Source organism: Stegodyphus dumicola, chromosome 1 (assembly GCF_044657685.1).
Source record: "Stegodyphus dumicola isolate Sdum_Otavi_A_Nest chromosome 1, ASM4465768v1".
Lineage (NCBI taxonomy): Eukaryota > Metazoa > Arthropoda > Arachnida > Araneae > Eresidae > Stegodyphus > Stegodyphus dumicola.
The window spans coordinates 60369986-60392388 of record NC_140768.1 but is presented as its reverse complement, the minus strand read 5'-3'; the positions used below and the strand labels follow the sequence as shown (position 1 = coordinate 60392388).

General features: G+C 32.6%; 1 protein-coding gene across 4 annotated transcripts in view; it reads left to right on the top strand.

Moving 5' to 3' along the window:
* The first annotated feature begins 991 nt into the window (after positions 1 to 991).
* Positions 992 to 22403, top strand: part of LOC118189489 (glutamate receptor ionotropic, kainate 2-like) — a 122325-nt gene continuing 100913 nt past the window's right edge. For 3 of the 4 annotated variants that reach the window (XM_085815251.1, XM_085815246.1, XM_085815234.1), the window contains exons 1-2: positions 992 to 1388; positions 17972 to 18127. In XM_085815251.1, coding sequence (XP_085671377.1) covers positions 1310 to 1388; positions 17972 to 18127 — 235 coding nt within the window. In that variant the 5' untranslated portion in view covers positions 992 to 1309. The remainder of the gene's footprint in view (positions 1389 to 17971; positions 18128 to 22403) is intronic. The other variant, XM_085815237.1, reaches the window with a different exon arrangement.

The following is a 22403-nucleotide window of genomic DNA, read 5'->3' as shown; positions in this document are numbered from 1 at the left end:
CATACTTTGTTATACATGTGTACGTTTTGTAATAAATTTTTAACTTAAACGTAGGTTATTTAAATACAATAAAAGAATATTAAAATATTTTTCTTTGCATGTGTTACCTAAAAAAAAAAAAAAAAAAAAAAAAAAAAAAAAAAAAAAAATTGCGAATATTCTATTGTTTTGGATCCTGGGTTCTACAAAATAATTTAATATTCATTAGGGCTCTTTAATTACTGCTGAACAATACAGTTTCTTAGATGCAAGTAAATTAATTTAGATGAATGTGTAATGAGTGTTGTTTGATAAGTAAATATTCTATAAACCTTAAACTTTGTATTTCGCGTACAAGAAGAAAGCATTCCAGTTTTTCAGACATTCAGATAATGTCATCGAAATCTCGATTAATCCGGATATATGGATTAAGTTAATTCAGTATGGTAAAGCTCTCGACGGCTACCTGCCTCTGGAGAGGGATGCCTTCGTGGAGGATTTTCTGAGAGAAACCAGCTCGAATTCTCGTTACACATGGGAAAACTCCCCATGATGCAAGCACATTCACCTGGAATTGAACCCGAGACAGATTCAAAGTATTCAGGAGTCTTAACCACTTGGCCACTGGTGGAGCAAAAATATCGTTCTTGACCACCGGGATATTTGGAGTTCTACTGTACATAATTTATTCGGAATAAAAGCTGGCAACAAACTCTTAATTGATGGTAACAAAGACTACATGATATTCTCATCCATTTTATGACTCCATTATTTAGCATTTGATTTACTACAAAAACAGTTCATCCGTACACAGACGCAGAACCTTTCCTCAATGAACCTAATAAAAAATAAAACCCAAGAACACCGTTTACAGTTGCAAACATTAAAAAAAAGATACTTATTTACCGCTCACAGTTCTAGCGCTTTGCGTTAGTGAAATAAAGAAAGAAGTTCTGGAAATGTTTCAAAAGTTCTTTGGGCAAACCTCCCACTATCCATAAAGCTACCAAGAGGATGAAAATTTCATCCCCTGTTCGCGGGGGTTCTGCAGTAATGGAACTCCTTCTAAAATTTCGTGCTCATGCTTGACTAATACCTACTTAAACACTTTCTAAAAGGTATCCAGCCTAAATTAACAAATCTCAGATTCAAAATCACCGCCAGCCGGTTCACGCCTAACAAACAGCACATGCAGGCACAGCGTAGCTGGATTTGTTATGACGAAAGAGGATGATGTCATAGGTATCTCCTAACGGAGCGCTGAAGCTTTCAGTATTCAAGGAGGTGTTAGCCTGATGGGGTGGGTTTAGTATAGAATCACAACCACTGAATGGAACTTTTTGGCTATTCCGTAATTCTTCTTGTGTCAACGGCACTATGCTGGGGATTACCCGGACGAATAAACGTAGGTGAGTACTATGTTTGTTCCACAAATAATTGAAATTTAATGAAAATTATTGCTTTAAGTAATATTCAGCAAGAATTAATTTTGGTATCGGAAATCATTTCATATTAAACGACGTGCTCAGACATAGACCATTTCTTACCTCAAGTTATGATTTTTATGGAACCAATATCCCATTTTCATAAGTATGGATATATTTATGTCTTTTCTTTTATAAATGTTATGTAGAACTCAAAAAGTAAAAGAACTTAAAACTACATAGTATGCAAATCTTTTATTTATAAATATAATTTTCAGATTAACTTTTATAGCAAAGAATTAGTTTAAATAAACTGAACAGGTAAATAAGCCATTTGATTAGAATAAAGCTCTTCGAAATGCAGGTATATTCTCATATCGCTTTAAAAAATCCATGTCAAAATAATTTTCATTTAATTATTTCGATTTTTGGTTTTCAGTAATATATCCATATCATTATGTTTCTCTAATGTTATGATAAGACTGAATTCCACGAGTATCTATGAAATCGATTATCTTTATCACGAAATTTGCTTATTAATATGCTATCAAAGAAAATGTAATTTTTGAGTATAATATACACCTACATATCTATAAAAAACTACTGCTTTTAGTAAATGAAAAAATATTAAAAGAAAAATTTGTATTTCTATATGTACATTTTAACAGTCATTGTCAATTTCCCAAATCATCCTATGCATGTAATTTTTCTGTACTTAATTAAGTTTTCTAAAGTTTTCTAAAGTTTTAAAAGAACTTAAAACTACATAGTATGCAAATCTTTTATTTATAAATATAATTTTCAGATTAACTTTTATAGCAAAGAATTAGTTTAAATAAACTGAACAGGTAAATAAGCCATTTGATTAGAATAAAGCTCTTCGAAATGCAGGTATATTCTCATATCGCTTTAAAAAATCCATGTCAAAATAATTTTCATTTAATTATTTCGATTTTTGGTTTTCAGTAATATATCCATATCATTATGTTTCTCTAATGTTATGATAAGACTGAATTCCACGAGTATCTATGAAATCGATTATCTTTATCACGAAATTTGCTTATTAATATGCTATCAAAGAAAATGTAATTTTTGAGTATAATATACACCTACATATCTATAAAAAACTACTGCTTTTAGTAAATGAAAAAATATTAAAAGAAAAATTTGTATTTCTATATGTACATTTTAACAGTCATTGTCAATTTCCCAAATCATCCTATGCATGTAATTTTTCTGTACTTAATTAAGTTTTCTAAAGTTTATGTCATTTGATATCTTTCTCAAATTTTAAAACAAAATTAAATTTCAGAAGTATCCATGAAACAATCAATCAATAAGAAAATTAGCATTATTATACATTATTAAGGAAAGTACACTGCAGCTAATCTGTACAAATAAACTATACAAATCATTTGGTCGTTATGACTATAAATATCCATGATCCACAAACAACATGCAATTATACAGTTATAGATTATTATGCCTTGATAACCAAATAGAATGCATGCATATGATCTGAACGAAAATCATTAAAATACAAAAAAAAAGTTTACCATTAACACTTTATTTTCTTTAATTCTAAAATATTAAATTGTTTCACAGTTAACAGTAATAACTGGCTCTATAGTCGAAGGTATACAAATAAAATAGCAAACGGTTCAAGATATCTTTTATTTTATAATCGTTGTACTAGATATATGACCTTAAGTTTTTTCAGAAGAAAATATATAGTTCCTAAAATTCTATTATTGAAATATCTATTCCGTTTAACATAATAATTGTAGCCCGTATCATATAGAGCTATTATAACTTTATGAAATCATTCATTTGTAACAATAACTGTAATATATAAAAAATGAGATTATGTATAAGTAACAATAACTGTAATATATAAAAAATGAGATTATGTATGGTACCATTTTTCTTCATAGATATAATTTCTGTTAAGCAAAAATGCAAATTTTTGTTTTAGCTTTTTAAACTTCTTGTTGACCATTGACAAAACATTAAAATCAGAAATTGCTTGTTACATTTAATTTGTCTTTTGTTTATTTTCTGTCACTGCCACAGCAAATAAATAGGTCTGTCTTTTACACTGCAATACATTTAGGTTTTCTTGAAATTTATACAAACGAAATTGAAGTGTATTTTGAATGTTGTTCCTTGTAACAAATTTGAGTAATTCATAAAAGAAAAGTATGTCCTAAAAACGGTCCGATGCCATTTTCATTGACAGTTTTTATTTAGTACTATATGAATTTGAAATAATACTTTAATTAACAAGTATTATTGTCTAAGAGATCTGAACTTCAAAAACTATAATCCTTTTATTCTTATTTTATGCATGGATACAACATTTTATGCATAGATACTAGTTTCTTTTAAAACGTTCTCGATGAAGGCATTCCTTCCCTACGCACCTTGCCTTTGCTTTTGAATTATCCTAAATGATCCAATAATCCAATAAATGCGAACCGCTTGAGGTTTATCAGTATAAGACTAAATAAGGATGGGCCATAACCAATCTTCCTTTATTTAGTTGCTAGCGACTTGAACGTACACGTCAAGAGTTGGATTTACTTTATGTATTACTAGCGGAAGTACCTGATGGCAATTAGGTTAGATTGAGAGTAATGTATCTAACAACAGACAGAACGATGCACCTGTAATCGTTCTCTAACGATGCAAAAATTACGATTCATATTCATACATTTTCCAGGCTGATACGATATGGAACCCATATAAAAATTTCGATAGAAAAATAAACTAATTCTGTCTCATTATATCAGCAACAATGGCACGCAGTTTTTAATGATTTTCGTCTTTCTAATCAAGTCGTCGTAAAAGCTCAAGTTCAATCCAATATTTCACCTATGTTCAATTTTAGTCGATTAAATGTGGCAAAAAATTGATTATAATTGATCAGAAATCAATAACGCAAACACATACACAGATGTTCTTCTTTATATATATATATAGATTTTGTAAAACCTTCAAATTTTTGATTAACAAACCCTACGATAGGAAGCGAACAGAAGCAAAACTTTTCGAAATAAATCATTTTTATCTCCAACATGCGACACTTTTGCCACTCGGAATAATGAGTGCGAAAATTAGTGTTTATAATTTTTAATTAATATTTCGACTGATTAAAGACGTGAATAATCGAAATGGCTTCCCACGAATTTTTGGAATCGGGAATAATGTATTTAATGTTTGGCAATACTATTTTTTATTTGATTGTAAAACTTCATTGTAAAATGTTTTATTAACAAATTCTACAATTTGAAAGCGAGCAGTGGCAACACTTCTCGAAATATAGTAGATTTTTATCTCCAGCGTGCGAGACTGTTGCCACCGTTTTTAATTAATATCGTCGACCTTTCCAGGAACCAGAAAAGAATTGTAGAAAGTTTGGTGATGATAACTATAGTAGTGACTGAGTTAATAGCGAACAAACACACAGACATTTTTCTCTCTATATATAGATGAAAATAAGATTTAATATCTGTTATGAAATCTTTAACGAAAGCCTATTTAAAAAAAAGTTTTCAAAGGCGGTTCTATATTTAAATAATTAAGTATTTACGATAGACTGCTTAACAATGAGGGAAACTCTAAAGTGCTAAGTTGATTGGTTAATTAATTGCGACATATCATTTCATTGCAACAGGGACGAATGCCAGCACATACGCTCACTGACTTTCGGCAAAACAGCGACTGATATTCTTTTTTTAATTTTAATCTTTTATTAGGTTTTCAAAAACATTTTACTTGTTTTATTATTATTATTATTATTATTCATTTAATTTTATTTTAACCATTCGAAGAATTCTACATTATTTTGCTTAAAGGGCAAAATGTAAGGCTGTGTAATGCAATTCACGAGTAGAAAAATATTCGATAAAAATATTTTCCATCATTATTTTCACCTTATTTCCCTTACTAGTGTTATTTAAGTTTTGAAACTTGTAGAGTTCGTCTTATTCTACTAAAGTAAATGTCGAAGAACCTAGTAAACTGTTAAGCAAATTATCGCTTAGTTCAAATAACATAAATCGTAAACTCAAAAAGGTTTAACTACTCTTTATTTCACTATAAATAAGAGGAATAACCGGCTCCTTTCTTCGGGCTTGCAATAGAGACTCCACTCTGGCTTGAAATCAAAATAAGAAATAACTATGGCTAACTAAGAGACTTAGCCGAAGCTACAAAAATCTAACGTAGTTGACCCTTAATTTAAACTAGCGGGTGAATGTCAAATGGCACGTAATATACCGCCGAGCGTAACAGTTTCTAGAGACTTACCCCGAAGGCAAACACACGCTACTCATGATTCAGAAGTAAGCTGAACTTTCTTTAAATACTATTTCTAACTCATTTTCATTAATCGCGATTCTAAAATAACATTCTGGTAGGGAGTTGTAACTTGAAACGAAGAACGATAGGAAAGCATAATTAAATTAAAATAACTGTTATAAAATTAAAATATACATTTCAAACTGACTATTCTCAGCAACAAGCGAACAAAAATTTATAAATTAGGAGCGTTTAAAACATTATATAAGGAATGAAGAAAATGTTGAATTAGTGTCTCAGAGAAGCATGAGAATGCCAGAATCAAAGCGGAAACTGGTATCACATGCAAGTAGGAAAAAGTAAAAAAATCTCATTGGTGAAGTGGCAATTAGGTACTACCTAATATGTTAATATATTATAAATATGAAACCAAACATTTTTATTTACTAGGTCATGTAATATCTACTTTACAACTGAAATTTATTTCATACAATTTTTATCACTCTAGTACGAGCAAGGGAAAAAATTATGCAGCATTTGTTTGTTTTAACACTGAATTAAAATCTTTGAAAGATAGAAGAAAGAAAATGTTTTCTTACATGAATGCTACTTCGAATCTCAGAACATAGAATTTAAAAACTTTTACCCTGAGAGCTATTTTTCTTTCTTTCTTTTCTTTCTTTTTTAAGTGAAGTGTTATGTGGAAGGTATTAATAATTTTTTCTTCTAAAAGCTATTCTATTTTCCAGACAGCATTAAAATAGCAATCTTCAAGAACACATATCAGTTTTATTAAAATAAAATGCAAAAATCGTAATGCTCTAGTCTGTGTAAGTTAGTTTGAAGTTCTTTAAACCTTTCTTTAGATTGACAAGCGAGTAATCGCTCCTCCTGTGAAAGTACACCAGAAGAAGAAATTCGTAGCAGGTGACTGCAATATAAATGGCCTAACTAAGCTTTGGCTGAAACTTCTAACTGCGCGATTTAATTTTGTCTAGCAAAATGGATAACACCGGATAACTAACGTAGCAGCTCTGGACGATAGAAAATGCAGCTTTGGGCGTTGTTGGCAAAAAAGGTTGAAACTTAAACTCTTGCTTAAATATGGCTAACTCATTTGCGTTCTGCTAAAAACGAACGAAAAGCAGAAATGATAGGTATATGTCTAAATGATAAGAAAAAGAGGTTGTTAGCATCAACTTTACAGATGCCCTCACCAAAATTTAAACTGTTCGAAAACATAGGTCTTAATGACCTTGTAGGATTCCTCACTATGTACTTCTATGTTACAGATGAATGTGAAGAATCTTAAGAACTAGTAAGCGAATAATCGCTTGAGTTGAGGTAGAAAACAACAAGCGAGAAGGGTGAAATAACCTTTTATTATTCCAACTAAAGTTTAACAAAACTCCGTCTTGGAGTTGTAGAATAAAGCCGACACTCGAGCTCAGGAAACTAAGAATTAAACTTAACTAATCTTAACTAAAGAGATATAGCCGAAGCTATCAATATTCTAACGGAGTTGGCCCCTTAACGCTAATTGACTGCGAAGCTATCAAGGGCCAAAAGTACGGCCGAGCGTAATAATAGCTTACCTAAAAAGGCGGAAGCGTGCTAGCCAGAATATCTGGTATCTCTTTCACTAAGACAGTAGAGCTTCGCGGTTAAATACCGCTCTTCCTTATTAGAATTCAGACGTTATTATAAAACTACGTTCTGACCGGAAGTGGTAAGATGAAATTACGAAGCGATAGGAAAGGAAGTTTAACTCAAAATTTAACTGTTAATAAAATTAACATAATCCTTACAACCTTGGAAGAAAAATTAAACTCTTGAGCCTTGAATTTACAAAAATCTGATATAAATTTACTTAGAATATATGTATTTAATACATGAGCATGGGGGCCTCCATACAAAATTGATTAGACAATTTCTCTTGGCTTTGAATTCTTTCCAGATTTCTGGAAGGAAAACGGTTCAACAGATAAGTATGCAAGTACAAGAATAACCTTTTAAATTCACAATTCATCGTTCAACCCTTTAAAAATTTCACACCACTCTCCAGTTTTGTGTTGGGTGAACAAATATGTATCATTGAGCGTATTACAGCAATTTTTAATTTCTAATCGAATACCTGCATGGTTAAATTCTCAGACACACTAGACCTTAACGACACCCTATTTTCAAGTCTATACCTAATGTTCTATATTTAAACTTAATTTGAAGAATATTTACTGGAAATTCTTACTGCCTCTTACTTGCAATACTAGCTTTTACTATCATATCAACAACATTAACTAACGTGTATTATTCATACACAATAAATTTTCCAGGCCATTAAATTCAATGTATTTCATTTATTCAGTTTGAAGTTTAACATAGAAAATGCATAAATGTGCACACTAGCTGCTATTATCTTGAATATAAGCCAAAATTTTCTGAGTATTTACAGTCTTTGGACTAATCTTATGGCACTTTTCGTATTCGAAACTTGAAGTTGTGCATCACAAAACTTACTTTAGAGTTATGCATGAGTCCTATTAGGTATAAAATCGTCTTTAGTCACGAAATTTGAGTGAAAGCAATGGAGTGCAGTACATTCAAAGACAGAAACCCTGAATAAAAGGAAATCAGCTTTAATAAGATTCTATTGACGTCATAGTTTAAAAAATATTATAAGGTATAGTCCACTTGACATTAAATGTAGAATTAAGTTTAAAATCTAGAAATTCACAATTCGATTCAAATTCCCAATTCGAGAAACTAAATTTAATGTAACAGGAACCTCAATTTCATTCAGATAATAATGTGTTTAAATTTCAATCAAAGCTTACCATTTGGACAGCTATACCACTGGAGCACTTCAGCATTAGCAAGTTTTAAAGAACAGCCAAGCCGGAAACCGGCTAATTCAATTTCCAAGCTCTATCTCGTCTATTTTTCCTCGGTCATTCATTATGGGTTTCGATTAAGTCTGTTTTGTGCACAGAGACGTTTGCTATTTAAAATCTGCGTAATTTTCTCAAAGAACGAGTCAGTAGACTGCAGTATGAAAGAACAGTAAAGATGCAAAAAATTTAAATAACTTGTTGGTTAAACTAAATTTAGCAAACTAACATAGGAACACACAAAATAAATTCTTAGAAATTAGAAAAATTGGTAAACTAAAAACGCTTCTCAGCTATGTTAATAACTTATATCCTCGCTTGAGAATAAAATGCAAGCATACTAGCAACTTTGTGCAATTGAACATAGCATAAAATTTCAAATATAAATAAATTAAACTTTTACTTATCTTTTATTTTTCTGTCAATCCTTCATCCTTTCCTCAAATTCAGTCTAGGTTAGCGAAAAGAGTTTGTTAACGCAAATCATTCTCAGTTGGTGATCTAATTGGTCATAACCAATTCTCTTCGGTTTTTCTGCTCTGACTGTGACTCTTGTCGATTTCCGTCGTGCTTCAAGGGTTCTCTGGAGGTCCAGACCCTTTCTTTGTCTCCTGCTAGTAATCAACGTGTACCAGCGGAATTGTCTGTAGTAATTTATACATCCCTCTAACGAATTAAAACTATATCCAGTGAGTCATTTGGTTTTCAGTTATGTACCACTATCGTACTTGGCATCAACGGTCTTTGCATGCGTGTCAAGAGATAGGTCAGCTAGACCTTGGGATATATTTTATTCAAATCATATCTCCTATATCGGAACTATCTGGTGTTTTCTACGACAGCTCTATGTTCTTTGCGGTCCTCCGTACTATCTTCCTTGCATCACAGTAAACAGACTACATTCTATAAAGAGTGTTCTTATTACTTTTATTATAGCAATCATAGACATTTTTTAAGTTAACAGGATTAGGCCCTTTCGAAGTTGCTTAGATAACATGACATCATCTGATGACTAATCCATCAGCCCAATACCCATTGACTGAACATGTTACGTACATAATGAGATGAGCCAAGCCCATTCTACAATGTCTACAAACTGTCCAACTAAATGCTTCATATCTGGAATTGATTCACAATACATCCTAACAAATTCAAGGAAGAGTTCTTAATGAATAATCAGAATTGAAATACATGACATATCGCTCTTATCACAGAAATATCAGCTGTCATATAAGCCCTATTGTAAATTCATAAAACGGAAATGGCGTTGAAAACGGATGAAATTAAAAACAAGGTATCTTAAAATTTTCGAAACCGGAAATATTAACATTGCTTTAAAAGTTTTCAAAGCCACCGAAGCTTTATTTAAGGCGTTTATTTTTTAACATTTTTTTGCGAGCCAGTTTCCCTTAGAAAGTCCTCCCCGAACGCACCCCTTCTTTTAGGCAGATATCCTTCGTGTACTTTGCCATAATTGAATAATAATAATAATTTTAACATTTTCTAATGATCAATTGTCAAACCTATGTCAAAAGATTAAAACAAAAAGGGCAAAAAGACCTGACTAAAGCAAGTGTTCTAATTGAAAGTGAAGGAAAGCCTCAATCAAATTCTCGTTACAGAGAATTGTTTGACTCAAAATGAAATAATAGGCAATTCAATGTTAATTGTGCATTGCAACATAAAATGTTTAGGTCTGTTAAATGTTTGCAACCCAGCATCGCTATAAATAATAGTGTGGACCATAAAGAAGGGAGAAAATGGATCTTAAACTATGTATCAACTGTTTTGTAATGGTGGTTATAAGCAATAGATTTCACTTAATGAAATCATAAGCAAAACACAAAGAAAGAAATAAAGTACTTAAAACCTCCATAGTGGAAGAAATTTAATAGTTTGTTTCAGCCATCTTTTCTTTAGAAGTGAAGGTAAGTAACACTTCATTAGTAGTTCACAGCAGTAAAATAAAATTTCATCTCACATGATTAGAGTCTTTCAAATATTTCTTACAGGCAAGAAATATCCTGTAACATGAGGAAATATGACTTATTAGTGAAAATATCACAAATCTACTTCTTTTAAAATTATTATCGTCTTCATATACTGCTATTCCTTGCGATTACTTCTGGTACAGATATCTTAAAAATTAAATAAGTACAAAATGAAAATTCTAAAATACTTCGAAACTGCAATGAAGATGGGATTAATGACTGCAAATAACGTTTCTTTTCATGCTGAAACCATTAAATAAATTTTATCTTACGCTCAAAATTGCGTGTAAAATTAGTTAATAATGATTAATGTAACTTAAATTTGTTCCCTTGCTTTATGAATGAACGTACATGCAATATAGGTACCACCAACTTAAAATATAGATACAAATCGAACCTAAACATGCTTGATTTTGAATAACAGATGGTACTGCAACACACGCATTTTCCTTTCGTATCCGAATGAATGGTCCACATTACTAAAGAGCTGTAACAATTTCTTTCTTTGCTACTTTCAAACTAATTTTCTTTACACCTATGTAATTTTTCCTAATGCAACTTCTTTCTTTACTAATTTTATAGCATTAGTTACTTCTTTCTTTACTACTTTCAAACTAATTTTCATTATGTTTATTAATTCTTCCTGTCGCATTTTTAAGTGTATACTATGTCTGAATATTTCTTTCATTAATTCGTACAAAACGAATACCTATATGTTCTTAAATTTTGCAATATGTGCTATAAAGAAATAAATTTCGTATTTTTTTTTTTTTCCTGTTTAGTCAAAAACTGTTTCTGCAACGTTCAAGGCAAAAATCTTCTACTAATGCAAAGTCTGAAAATGAAACGTTTTGTACACTGACATTTAAGTTTAAGGATATTAATTGTAATTAATAACACTAAAAAAGAATTCAAACATCATCCTTAAATTCGTGTACCAACTGTATGCAACGTCACTGTGAATCAGAATTAGGATTATTAGATAGGGCAAAGCATGCGAGTAATTTGCAGGAGGAAAAGGATGCCTTTTCATGAATGTCTTTTTAAGGAATGTTCGCACGATTGGAACCTTGAAAGAACTGCTTGCATTCAGCAGATTCTCGTTCAGCCGCTGGTGGGCTAAAGCGTTACTGAGAAACGCTAGAAGAACTTAATAATGTTAAATGAGGCCGTTGGGGTTGCGTTCCTATTATCAGTGGAAGTCATATATGCTAAATAAGGAATTTATAATTTGTTTCACAAAAATAACTACCAATAATTCTACACAGCTTCAATTTTGAAATCACGTCACCTTAGATTCACGCTCCAGGTATCAGTTCTTGCTAAAATCGTAAGATGGCGCATTGTTCATTTCCTTTTTAAAACAATGTAGAACCTTTAAATCAGAACTTAAGTGCGCTCTCTATAACATTTTAGCGAATATTTCGAAAACTGTGAAGAAATCGGTCAAATTGGGTGGTGATTTTCTGAAAGCTTACTTCTGAAAAAAAGACAAAACCGATAACAAAGCAAGTATCAGTTCTTACTAAAACTGTTACATGGCGCCGAGTTAGTTACTTGTTTAGAACAGAGTAGAGTACTTTAAGTAGAATTTAAGCGAGTTCTTTGTCATTTTTTGCGAATATTTAGAAAATGGCGAAGAAATCAGCCAAAGTCAATGGTGATTTTCCGAAAGCTCCGAAAAAAGACAGATAACAAAGCAAAACTCCTGCTGTTCAAGTAATCGATCGATGGATACGTATTAGTTCATAATTGCATAGATATTGGTCCGGATAATAGTTCCTGACTTTTTTATTTTATGGATTACCTAGGATTCTGGTAGAAGTCATCGATGACTCGTTTCGGAATTCTTATGGTAAGCCTGAAGCAACACCGTCTTTTATTATATCTTTTAGCCCTTTGCGGCACACTGTGCCGGTCTGGACACACCTAAAAATTTCCTTATGTACGCACAAAAAAATTGAATGAAAAAGGATTTATAAGTTACTATAAGTTACTCGGAACCTTCTTTATTTATAGTAGATGACAGCTCAACACAAACCAATCCATACGTTTTAGCCATATTTAGTTTTTTAAAACCCTCATTTTTCAAAGAAATCTTCCAGATTTTTTAGGGTATAAAAGGAATTGTTTGAAAAGAAATTTCTATGTTATTTTTTGGCTGTATGCTAATCTCCTTATTATATATTAGCTCTAAATTTTTACCTTGAAATCTTGCCTAAAATCAAACGCCGAACCCTAGGTGTGCCCAGACAGGGCTCACCGATAATCTAGGACAACTGAGAGTCTGTATTCTTTGTTTCTTCGCATCTTATCGGTCAGTTGATTGACAACAATGCTCGTTTCAGCACTCTTTCGAAGTTCTATTCAATCAGTGTGCCACTTTGGGCACACCCACAGAATTAAAACGATAAGTGCTAACTTCACAAAATTTTACTTGTGTATTCCTCTAGGCCTAATTAGACTGCCTATCTTTTTTTAAAATCAAAACTCCGACTTTGAAAGGTAGCGTGCCGGAAAGGGTTAATTGCTTATCTGTTGCTAGTTTTGATTTTGCTGTTTCGTTTCTGTCATCTGTTTTCGCTTTAAAATGGTAGAAGAGTTTCACCTAGGCCCTGGAACTTTCTCCGGAAACGGAAGTTCGAAAGTCATTTACGTACCGTTGGTATTTTTAAATCTCCATTACTTATCTGACTGTTGCTTAGAGTGGTCGTAATTTTGAATTACCATTTATCAGATAAGTTATTTTGTTTTTTGACCTCAATGGCTGTGTAAAAGGGACACTGAAACATCATAAAACGACAGCATTAAATATATTAAAAGCTTATTCAGGAAATGCTTCCTGGCAACTCTGCCACTTTATCGTCTATTGATCCGTAATGGATACAGAGTAAGCATTTCGTTACCCGATGGAATTTTTAAATGCTCTTGAGCACCCAGGAATAACGCCAATAGCGCCAAGCCAACTCACTTAAAAAAAAAAAAAAAAAAAAGCGTTGTCTATCATATTATTACGCAGCATTGATCCGCCAAAGATATGCTTTGGAACAAAGCTCACCATGAGCAATCTATTGCCAAACCTAATAATAGAGACCACCGTTATGACGGTGAATACCGCACATGTTGAAAACATATTCATTCCTCACATTCCACTAATGCCCAGTGTTTCAGATATATCATTCGATTTCAAGCGATTGCAGATTACAATCCGATTTGTACTCGTTATGATATCAACAAGGTTCAGGGTTAATAACTTTGTGTACTTGATATTAACTTGGAAAAGCTATTTTTTGGCATGACCAATTACAAGTTGGTTTTCTCAAGAGACTGCATCCCGAACTGTTTGTTTGTTTTCGCTCCGGTCAGTCAAAAGAAAAACATAAGTTAACTACAGTAGACTCCCGATTATCCGCGCCTGCCGCACGAAAAAAAAAAAAAAAAAATCTGAAATGTTTCAGATTTTAAATTACGTCCAAAGGGGCGTTTTTTAACATTTTGTGTGTTACCTTTCTTTATTAAATATCATGTTCCTCGCACTTAAACCATAAGATCCAGTGCAACAGCAATATCGCAAAATAGTTTTAAAACGAGCATATCTTTAGAATTTCCGATACAGAGACTCACGCGCTGGAGATAAAAATGTTTTTTCTGCACAACGTTGCCATTGCTCGCTTTGAAATCCTTGAGTTTGTTAATCAAAAATTCGTCAAAGTTTTAAAAAATAGGAAATCGATCATAAAACAAATTTCAAATTTCAAATTTGGTCTTCCACATGCTCATATTCGTTGGAGGATTACGTTATTCAAAATTCGATGACTCTATGTACCGTTGTTTTATCACAATACGAGAAATATACATATATTTATGCAGATTTTTCATTATTTAATTTCTTCAAATATAATGCAGGACTCTAACATTTTGTGGCAACAGTTTGAAAAGTGAACCGACATTTATGAGTCCGACGCAAAATGCCAAAACGAAACTAATAGTCCTTCGGGATTCAAATCCCTTTGGACTAAAAAAAGCGTAAAGCAAAGAAAATAAAAATGTGCGAAACGTTAAATTTGCTAACATCGTGCTTATTTATAGCAAAAATATCCCAGGCTTTCTGGGAACCTTCCCCTCTGACCTCGGATGAGTAACTGATTTCTTACTCACCCTTGCAGTGTCCGCTCCACCGCCCTCTCTCGTCTTAATCTTGGAATTCGAGAAATTGGACTTCATGGGGAGAAACTTAGTGGTGACCAACAAGCAGCCGACGATTTCGACCATGAATTTGAAGAATTTGTTTTAAAAGAAGAGTTATCTTTTGAACAAATTTACAATTCCGACGAATCGAGACTTTTGTCTAAGTGTCTTTCCACTCGCACTTTAGCATTTGAAAGTGAAAGTAAAGCGGCGGGTCATAAAAGCAGCAAGGAAAGGATCACTATCATGTCTTGCATTAACGCTACCGGTGGACATAAACTTAGACTTGCTGTCATTGGAAAGTCAAAAAAACCGAGATCTTTCAAAGACACAAAGGATAGAAAATTTGCCCGTTGATTACTTTAACCAAAAAAAAAAAAAAAAAGGATGGATGAAACGAAACATTTTTCAAGAATGATTCAAAAAATCTTTCTTCTTCAAGTGCGTAAACATCTTAAATCGAAAAACCTGCCTGAAAAAAATGTGCTATTGATCGACAACGCACCTTCTCACAACAAGCGTGCTAAAGTCTTCTGATGGACAAATTTTTGCAAAGTTTCTGCTCCCAAACATTACTGCGCTAATCCAACCCATGGACCAAGGAATCATTGCAACAATGAAGAGAACATAACTAACCAAGCTGCTAATGACCAAAATTGAAGAAGGTTATGATCTGAAAGAGTTTTAGAAACACTACACAATCTTGGACAGTATCTACGATATTGCGTCTGCATGGGATTCAGTGAAACCGTCAACCCTCATAAAATCATGGAGAAAACTCATGCCTAATGTTGAAGTCAACAACAACCTAACCCCTTTGAGTTGTGAAGAAGTGAATGAAGATGTAGACACGCCCAAGGCGACTCTTGCCGATATGGTGAAAACAGTTCTGGGTGGTGAGAACGTCGATGCTGAAAACATTAACGAGTGATTGGAGTGTGACGTCAACGAACCTGGCTTCGAACGCTTGACAAATGACGAAATTGTGAAGAAAGCAAGGGGAGAGACCGGTAATGAAGGAGAGCGAAGTGAAGGCGAAGACGAGCCCATTGTGCAGATGCGGAAGACTCACGAAGCGGCTTTGCAACACTGCTGAGCTATTTGGAAGAACAAGACGAAGCGGAGTTGGCGAGAAACTTATGCTAGGAAAAATGCAATCTCGGAGAAAGAGAAAATGCTTCCAAAGCAAGAAGCAAACACAAATGACTGATTTCTCTAAAAAGGTGTAGTTTTACAGTTATGCTTTTGTAATTACATAATACGTTACAGTATTAAAACAGTACATATGTATTAATTTTTCTGTGCATCCTTGACGCCTCTCGTAAGTACAAAGCACTTTTCTGTTTTCATTAACAAAATGCATTTTAGGTTAGTTTTGAGTGATATACTAAAATGTTAAGCGTTAGTTAAACATTTCCTGCTGTTTATTTTACTTTTTATTGTACATAAAACGATTTTTCAAAGTTGGAATGACTGTTTTGCCTTTTGCAATACCCGTTTTTAGCCTTTTTCGGATTATCCGCGATTTTTGTTATCAGCGGCAGCCGCGCCAGTCAATTCCGCGGATAATCGGGAGTGTACTGTACTATGAAAATAAACGAAACTTTAAACTTTGCGATAAAATGTACTATTAAATTAATATTTTTTTATTATCTAAATAAATTCTACAGTTTTATTCGAGCTTGTCGAAATTTCGCACTGTTTACCTTAAATCAAAATAAGAGGAAAATCACTGTCTACCAGAGATTTCGAAAATCACCCCAGTTCGCCTAAGTGAAGCCTCTTTACGAATAGCCCGGTGTGGTGTGGTGGTGTATTGAGAATACGGCAAAGCACACTAGGGCTATCTGCCTAAGGGGAGGGATGCCTTTCGTGGAGGACTTTCTAAGGGAAACTGGCTCGTATACACGTTACACATGGGGAAACCACGAAAACGCCCATGCAGCCAGCCCGTTCGCGGGATTCGAACCTCGGACCGAACTGCCAGTGTTCAGCGATTTTACCGCTCGGCCGCTGGTGGGCCTACGAATAGCCCGGAAAACTGTGGTTTTTTCAGCTAGCTTTCATTCAATAAGTTAATTATTTCTACAAAAATAAGCAACACACGTTGAAGAATTGAAAAACATTTTTTGGGGATCGGAAAACATTTTCATTCCATTTTTTGGCCCAAACGGGACGTTAGTCCCAAATGGGATATTAGTCTCGAACCGCATTTTGCGTCGAAATACTTAAGTACACTTTTCAAATTGTTACCATCAAATATTATCACCCTGTATCTTATTAAAAGAAATTAAATAATGAAGAATTTGTATGACTGTATGTATGTTTCTCGCATTGTGAAAAAGCTATGGTATCTAGAGGCATCAAATTTTGAATAACGTAGAACGAACTGCGTAACGAATAACAAACGAATAATTCCACCCGAACATGGTACCTGGAAGCACGACATTTTAAATTTCGAATTTGTTTTATTGATATTTTGCAAAACTTTAACGAATTTTTGATAAACAAACTCAAAAATTTTAAAGCGAGCAGTGGAAATACTGTATGGAATAAAACATTTTTATCTCCAGCATGCTAAACTATCTACGGGAAATTCTAAAGATATGTTGTTTTAGATATTTTGTGATTTTATGGTTGAATCGAAATTTACGTGGCATAAGCGCAAAGAACGTAATACTTAATAAACAATAGTTAATACATAAAATGTTAATTAAAAAAGAGAAAAGAGTTTCGTACCGTCATCGCTGCTTTTAAATTTTTTTGCAATTTTGCTGTTTTATTGTATATGACGTAAGTGCGAAGATCCTTGATAATAAAGCTAAAAAAGAGAAAAAAAAGGGGTTAATAGGAGTAAATGCAACAGCAGACTGGTTGACTGCGAACTTAGCGAGAGCGTGAAAAACCTTAACAAACCCTTTTGGGGGAACGTTAAAATGAGAAACCTTTAAAATTTTGTTTTATGCTTTTTTTAACTTTAATTTTCGTTTAAACAGCAAAACTCTAATTTTCAAAGAATATCTAATCATCTAATAAAGAGACATTAGATAAAATTTCATCTAAAGCTATTTACATAAAAAGTGTCCCAATTTAAATTTTTTCTAGTGTCCATTACAAGCTTATTGCAGCACTGACCAAAATCCGGTTACACATTATCGATCTATTGATATCGGTATGAAATTTATGGTGTCTTTTTCAGGTGGCGTTTTTGAATTTGACGATGCAGAGTCAGAAGCTGTTTTTAGAGTTGCTATCGACAGGTTGAATAGAGATGAGTCATTGCTTAAAAACTCGAGAATTATCGCTATGGTGGAAAGGATGTATTCGGATGACAGCTTCAAAGCTTCGGAGATATGTGAGTATCTTCCAATTGCTTCTGAAAATTTTATATTGACATATTTTTAAAATATTTTCTTTGAAAATACCAGAATATTTAGTTGTATATTTATTAAAAAATAAAACGGCACTTCCTTGTTAAAGCGATCACTTCGATCAGACGACAAAATCGATAGATTAGTCCTTAGAATCTTCAAACATAATTGCTCAGACAGTTTTGATTACGAAGTTATCTATATGATATAATCTTTTCATTATTTCTCTTTCTCTAAAATGCTTACTATTTTTAACTTATGATCAGTTGGAAAAGAAAAAGTAATTTTTTTTTATGTTTATAACTTACAATATTTTCTTGCTCACTTCGGGCCACACGATATCGTTTCTTCGTTACTGATCCCACTAAAATGTTGACTATTTTTAACATCAAACAGAAAATAAGCAGCAGTTTCTTCGCGATAGCTTCCATTCTTTCATATTTTTCCTCATCCCCACCTAAAATATTAAACAATTTAACTTATCATTAATTGGAAAAAAGCAAAGGTGCTTTTGTTTCCTTCAAGAGCACGGAATTTTGCATATTGAGCGAGAGTGCAAAAATAGCATTCAAATGAAATTATTGAGAAGTAAAGCGTTTGGATATGCAACGCAAAGAACTGCAGGAAAAAAAAATGTTTTCCTTCCGACAATTTGTTTCAAGATTCCGGGATTCCTTTCTTGCTTTACGCTTCATATGGTTAGGCTGAAGAACTAACTTCCATCAGACGTGCAACAGACGGCAAGATATGACTGAAAAGAAATTATCAATATTGGATTCCAAAACAAAGCAGTTGTCGAATTGCGGTCCCCATAAAGATAAATAAATGTTATTTTCCCTTTTATGTTAAGGGGTTTTCATTTTTTGAAGATTGTTGTAGTGGTTTTTAGCACTCTCCCTGTTTATTTTAAATGTCGCCAAATTTCACCGAAACATATGCGGTGATTGCTTGAATACGGAGATATCAACAAAACCTTACTTATCTGTTGTTGGTAGCTCATTCGCATCATTTAACTAATAATTTATAATGATCTGCGAATTCAGATAAATACTTTGAAATATGACATTCAGACTGGTTTGGCTCAATAACAGTGCAAACGTTTTAATTCTGCTATCGGGACCATACTCTCCGTTTCATCACCAGAAATGCAAATGAATTAGAATGTATTTAAATCAAGGGTTTTGGATTCTAAGACAGAGCATGTTTGTGCCTCTCGAGACCATGACGAGACCAGTTCTGATTAGTTTGTAATTCTTCGGCTTTGCGTTATTGCTGCCGATATTTCATTGCTAGGCCGGTGAGAAATCTGAGTCAACTTAGAATTTAAAATCAGGTTGTGTAATCTTTGGCTACTAGGCTTAGATTTAAATTTAAATTTGCCTGGTACTTTAAGTTACATCGCCACAAGTGGTGGTTGATATTGTCAAAAGCAAGAAAAGCGTTCAGGATCTGTTTTAATAAAAATGTTGTTTTAAACCTTTTCAAAAGTCTGTGGTTACTTCAAGCCCAACGATTATACTCTCCAAGTCTCTTAGGAATTTGATATTAGTTTATGCTACCAAAGGAGGTCAAAGTGTATAAATTATTTTGACTAATATGCTATCCAGTTACTATAATAGCAGTGCATTTTTAATTATATTCCAATATTCACAGCAGTTTACCTTTATTTTCACACTTAATTTATGTGAATTTATTGCTTCTTTATTGTTTAGACAGCTATATCCTTGAAGTACATCAAAAGCGAAGTGTCATTCCAAACTAAAAATAGAGGTCCCCCGCGTTAGTGAAAAAGAAACTAAAATTCTTTGACGTAGTTCCTGAGGTTTCCTATGTGGATTTAAAGCCTAAAAATACTGCTATCGCATTAAGAAAGGTCTTAGTTATTCTTTAACGGGAATCATGAATGGTGTTTATATTTTCTATGTTTTTTACATATTTCGCTAAAGAAGTTTCCCTAAAATAAAAAAAAACTAACAACACATACCGTGATATTCCGTACAGATAATTTCCACCCCTTTTTCTGTATGCAAATCAAAAAGTGCCTGTGAAAGGCGATATTGATGAGCAGGGTTTAATGTCCGATGTGGAAAAGAGAATGCAGTATTGTTTTCTGCAACTTGGATGGGTTCCAGATCGATGAACTTTATTGTTGTTAAAAAGTATGGTTTGTTCTAGGAAAGAAGAAACTAAAAAGAAATATATTTACGAAGCGTCTCTAAGCACATGTCTGTGTAAACTTAACGCAGCCGTCTACTCAAAGCTACAGATAATTATTTCTACAGTCCTTCAAAAGTTTACTCTTGATGCATACTGTCGCAGAAGCTTAGGCAAAATAAGATTAAGTTAGACAATAAAACAAATTAAATAATAATAAAAGAAGACAATAATAAAAGTTAGACAATAATAAAGTTAGATAATAAAATAAGTTAGACAATGAAATAAGACAAAAAATTAAGTTAGGAAATACAGAAATTATCTGAGCAGTAATGAAGCTTACAAAATTTTCAAAAATGCGTTAAAATGTGCAAAACACCTAAAGGTAAGATAAATCCATTTATTTAAAACTACAGTCTACATTTATTTATTTAAACTACTAAACTACAGTGCTATTTTTATGCAAATATAAAGCTCCCGAAGTTTATCAAACAAGATAACAATTAAATTAGCAGAAGGAAAGCAAATCGCTCTTTTGCACAAGAAAGAATACCAATTATAAGTTAATACCAAGAAAGAATACCAATTATAAGTTAATGCATGAAATCAAGAGGACCCGCCTGTTAAAATTATTCATAGTTAACTGTTTGCGACACTGTGGAGGTTAAAATGTCCAATATATTGTTTATTAGCAAATGCTGGAAGTTACGAATTAAAATAATTGTGAAGAAAGGGGTCACTAAGAGGGACAACTGACAGGCTGATTGTAAGTTTATTATCAACTCGAATAAAATATCTGAAGTTCCAGAGCTATGTGGTAATGAAATGTCCGGGAAGACAATATTTCAACGCATCAAGGAATGTGGCTATACTGTTCTAAAGAGAATGATTTTGAATACTTTTCTAAACTGCACCATAAAAGAAGATATTAAATGTGGCCAGCAAGTGCATATTCAGTAATTTAGTGTTCTATTCAAAGGCAAAAAGTGCGATTTAGATGATACAAGTTGCTATATAAATCAATAGAATGATCTCAGGATAAATATAAAGATATTTTACCGAGATAGATAACAACTCGGTTTTTAATACTTTAGGAAGCGTTTGGGTTCAATTACCATACTTTCCTATCAAATCATAAAGCCAAAAATACATATCTTATAAGTAAATAAGTATAAGTTATATTTGATGAAGGGCTTAAAACATGGATATAACGAAATCTAGGTACAGTTCGAATGGCTGGACAAGTTACTTGCAGACTTCAGTAGGGAGAGAAGGGTGTTTTCATAGAAAGCAGTTAGCTAAATTATTAATAGTTTAGAAATGTGTTGCTTTGAACGCTGGGAATATCAGTTCTTAAATCTAAATAAATTACATTTAATCTCCAGGAAACTTTCAAACAAGAATTTACTGCCATGTGATGAACGGTTTGGAGATTGAAAGTTTCAGCCTAACAGTATTATTATATATTGTACTGAAAATTTCAATACGACAGTATCATTATATATTGTTTTGAAAGTTTCTGCATGACAGTATCGTTATATGTTGCATTGAAAATTTCAGCATGACAATATTGTTATATATTGTACCCATTCGAGGATATAATGGCGTGCATTGATGAATATCATATTCTAGGTCTAGAGCATATTCTAGGTCTAGCTTTATATAACAATTAACAGCAGCCTTGATCTCATACAAGTCAAGGAGGTGAAAGAAATGGTAACACGTACTTTATATAACAATTAACAGCAATAAACGACAGAGAAACTTAAGTCTCCTGAAACAATTTACTTCCTTGTCATTTAAAGGAATCAAAATTTAATTAAGTTCTTAGTAAAGCATTCACAATTTAAGCCTAACCGTTTTATCATATTAACTTGTATTATGGTTATCATTGCGAAGTTTTAATTTATTGCATTTAAATTTTGAGACACTTGAATTCTTATTTTGCTGTACAAACTATTTTAATACTTACGTTTCTAGTTTAAAAGATTATTTGATTTTTTTTAATTCAAATAAACTCCAAGCATTATTTTGGTATATATTTCTTAGTTATTTATTAACTGGGAATTTTATTCGAGTTGTGATGTTTTAGTCTTAATTTTTGAG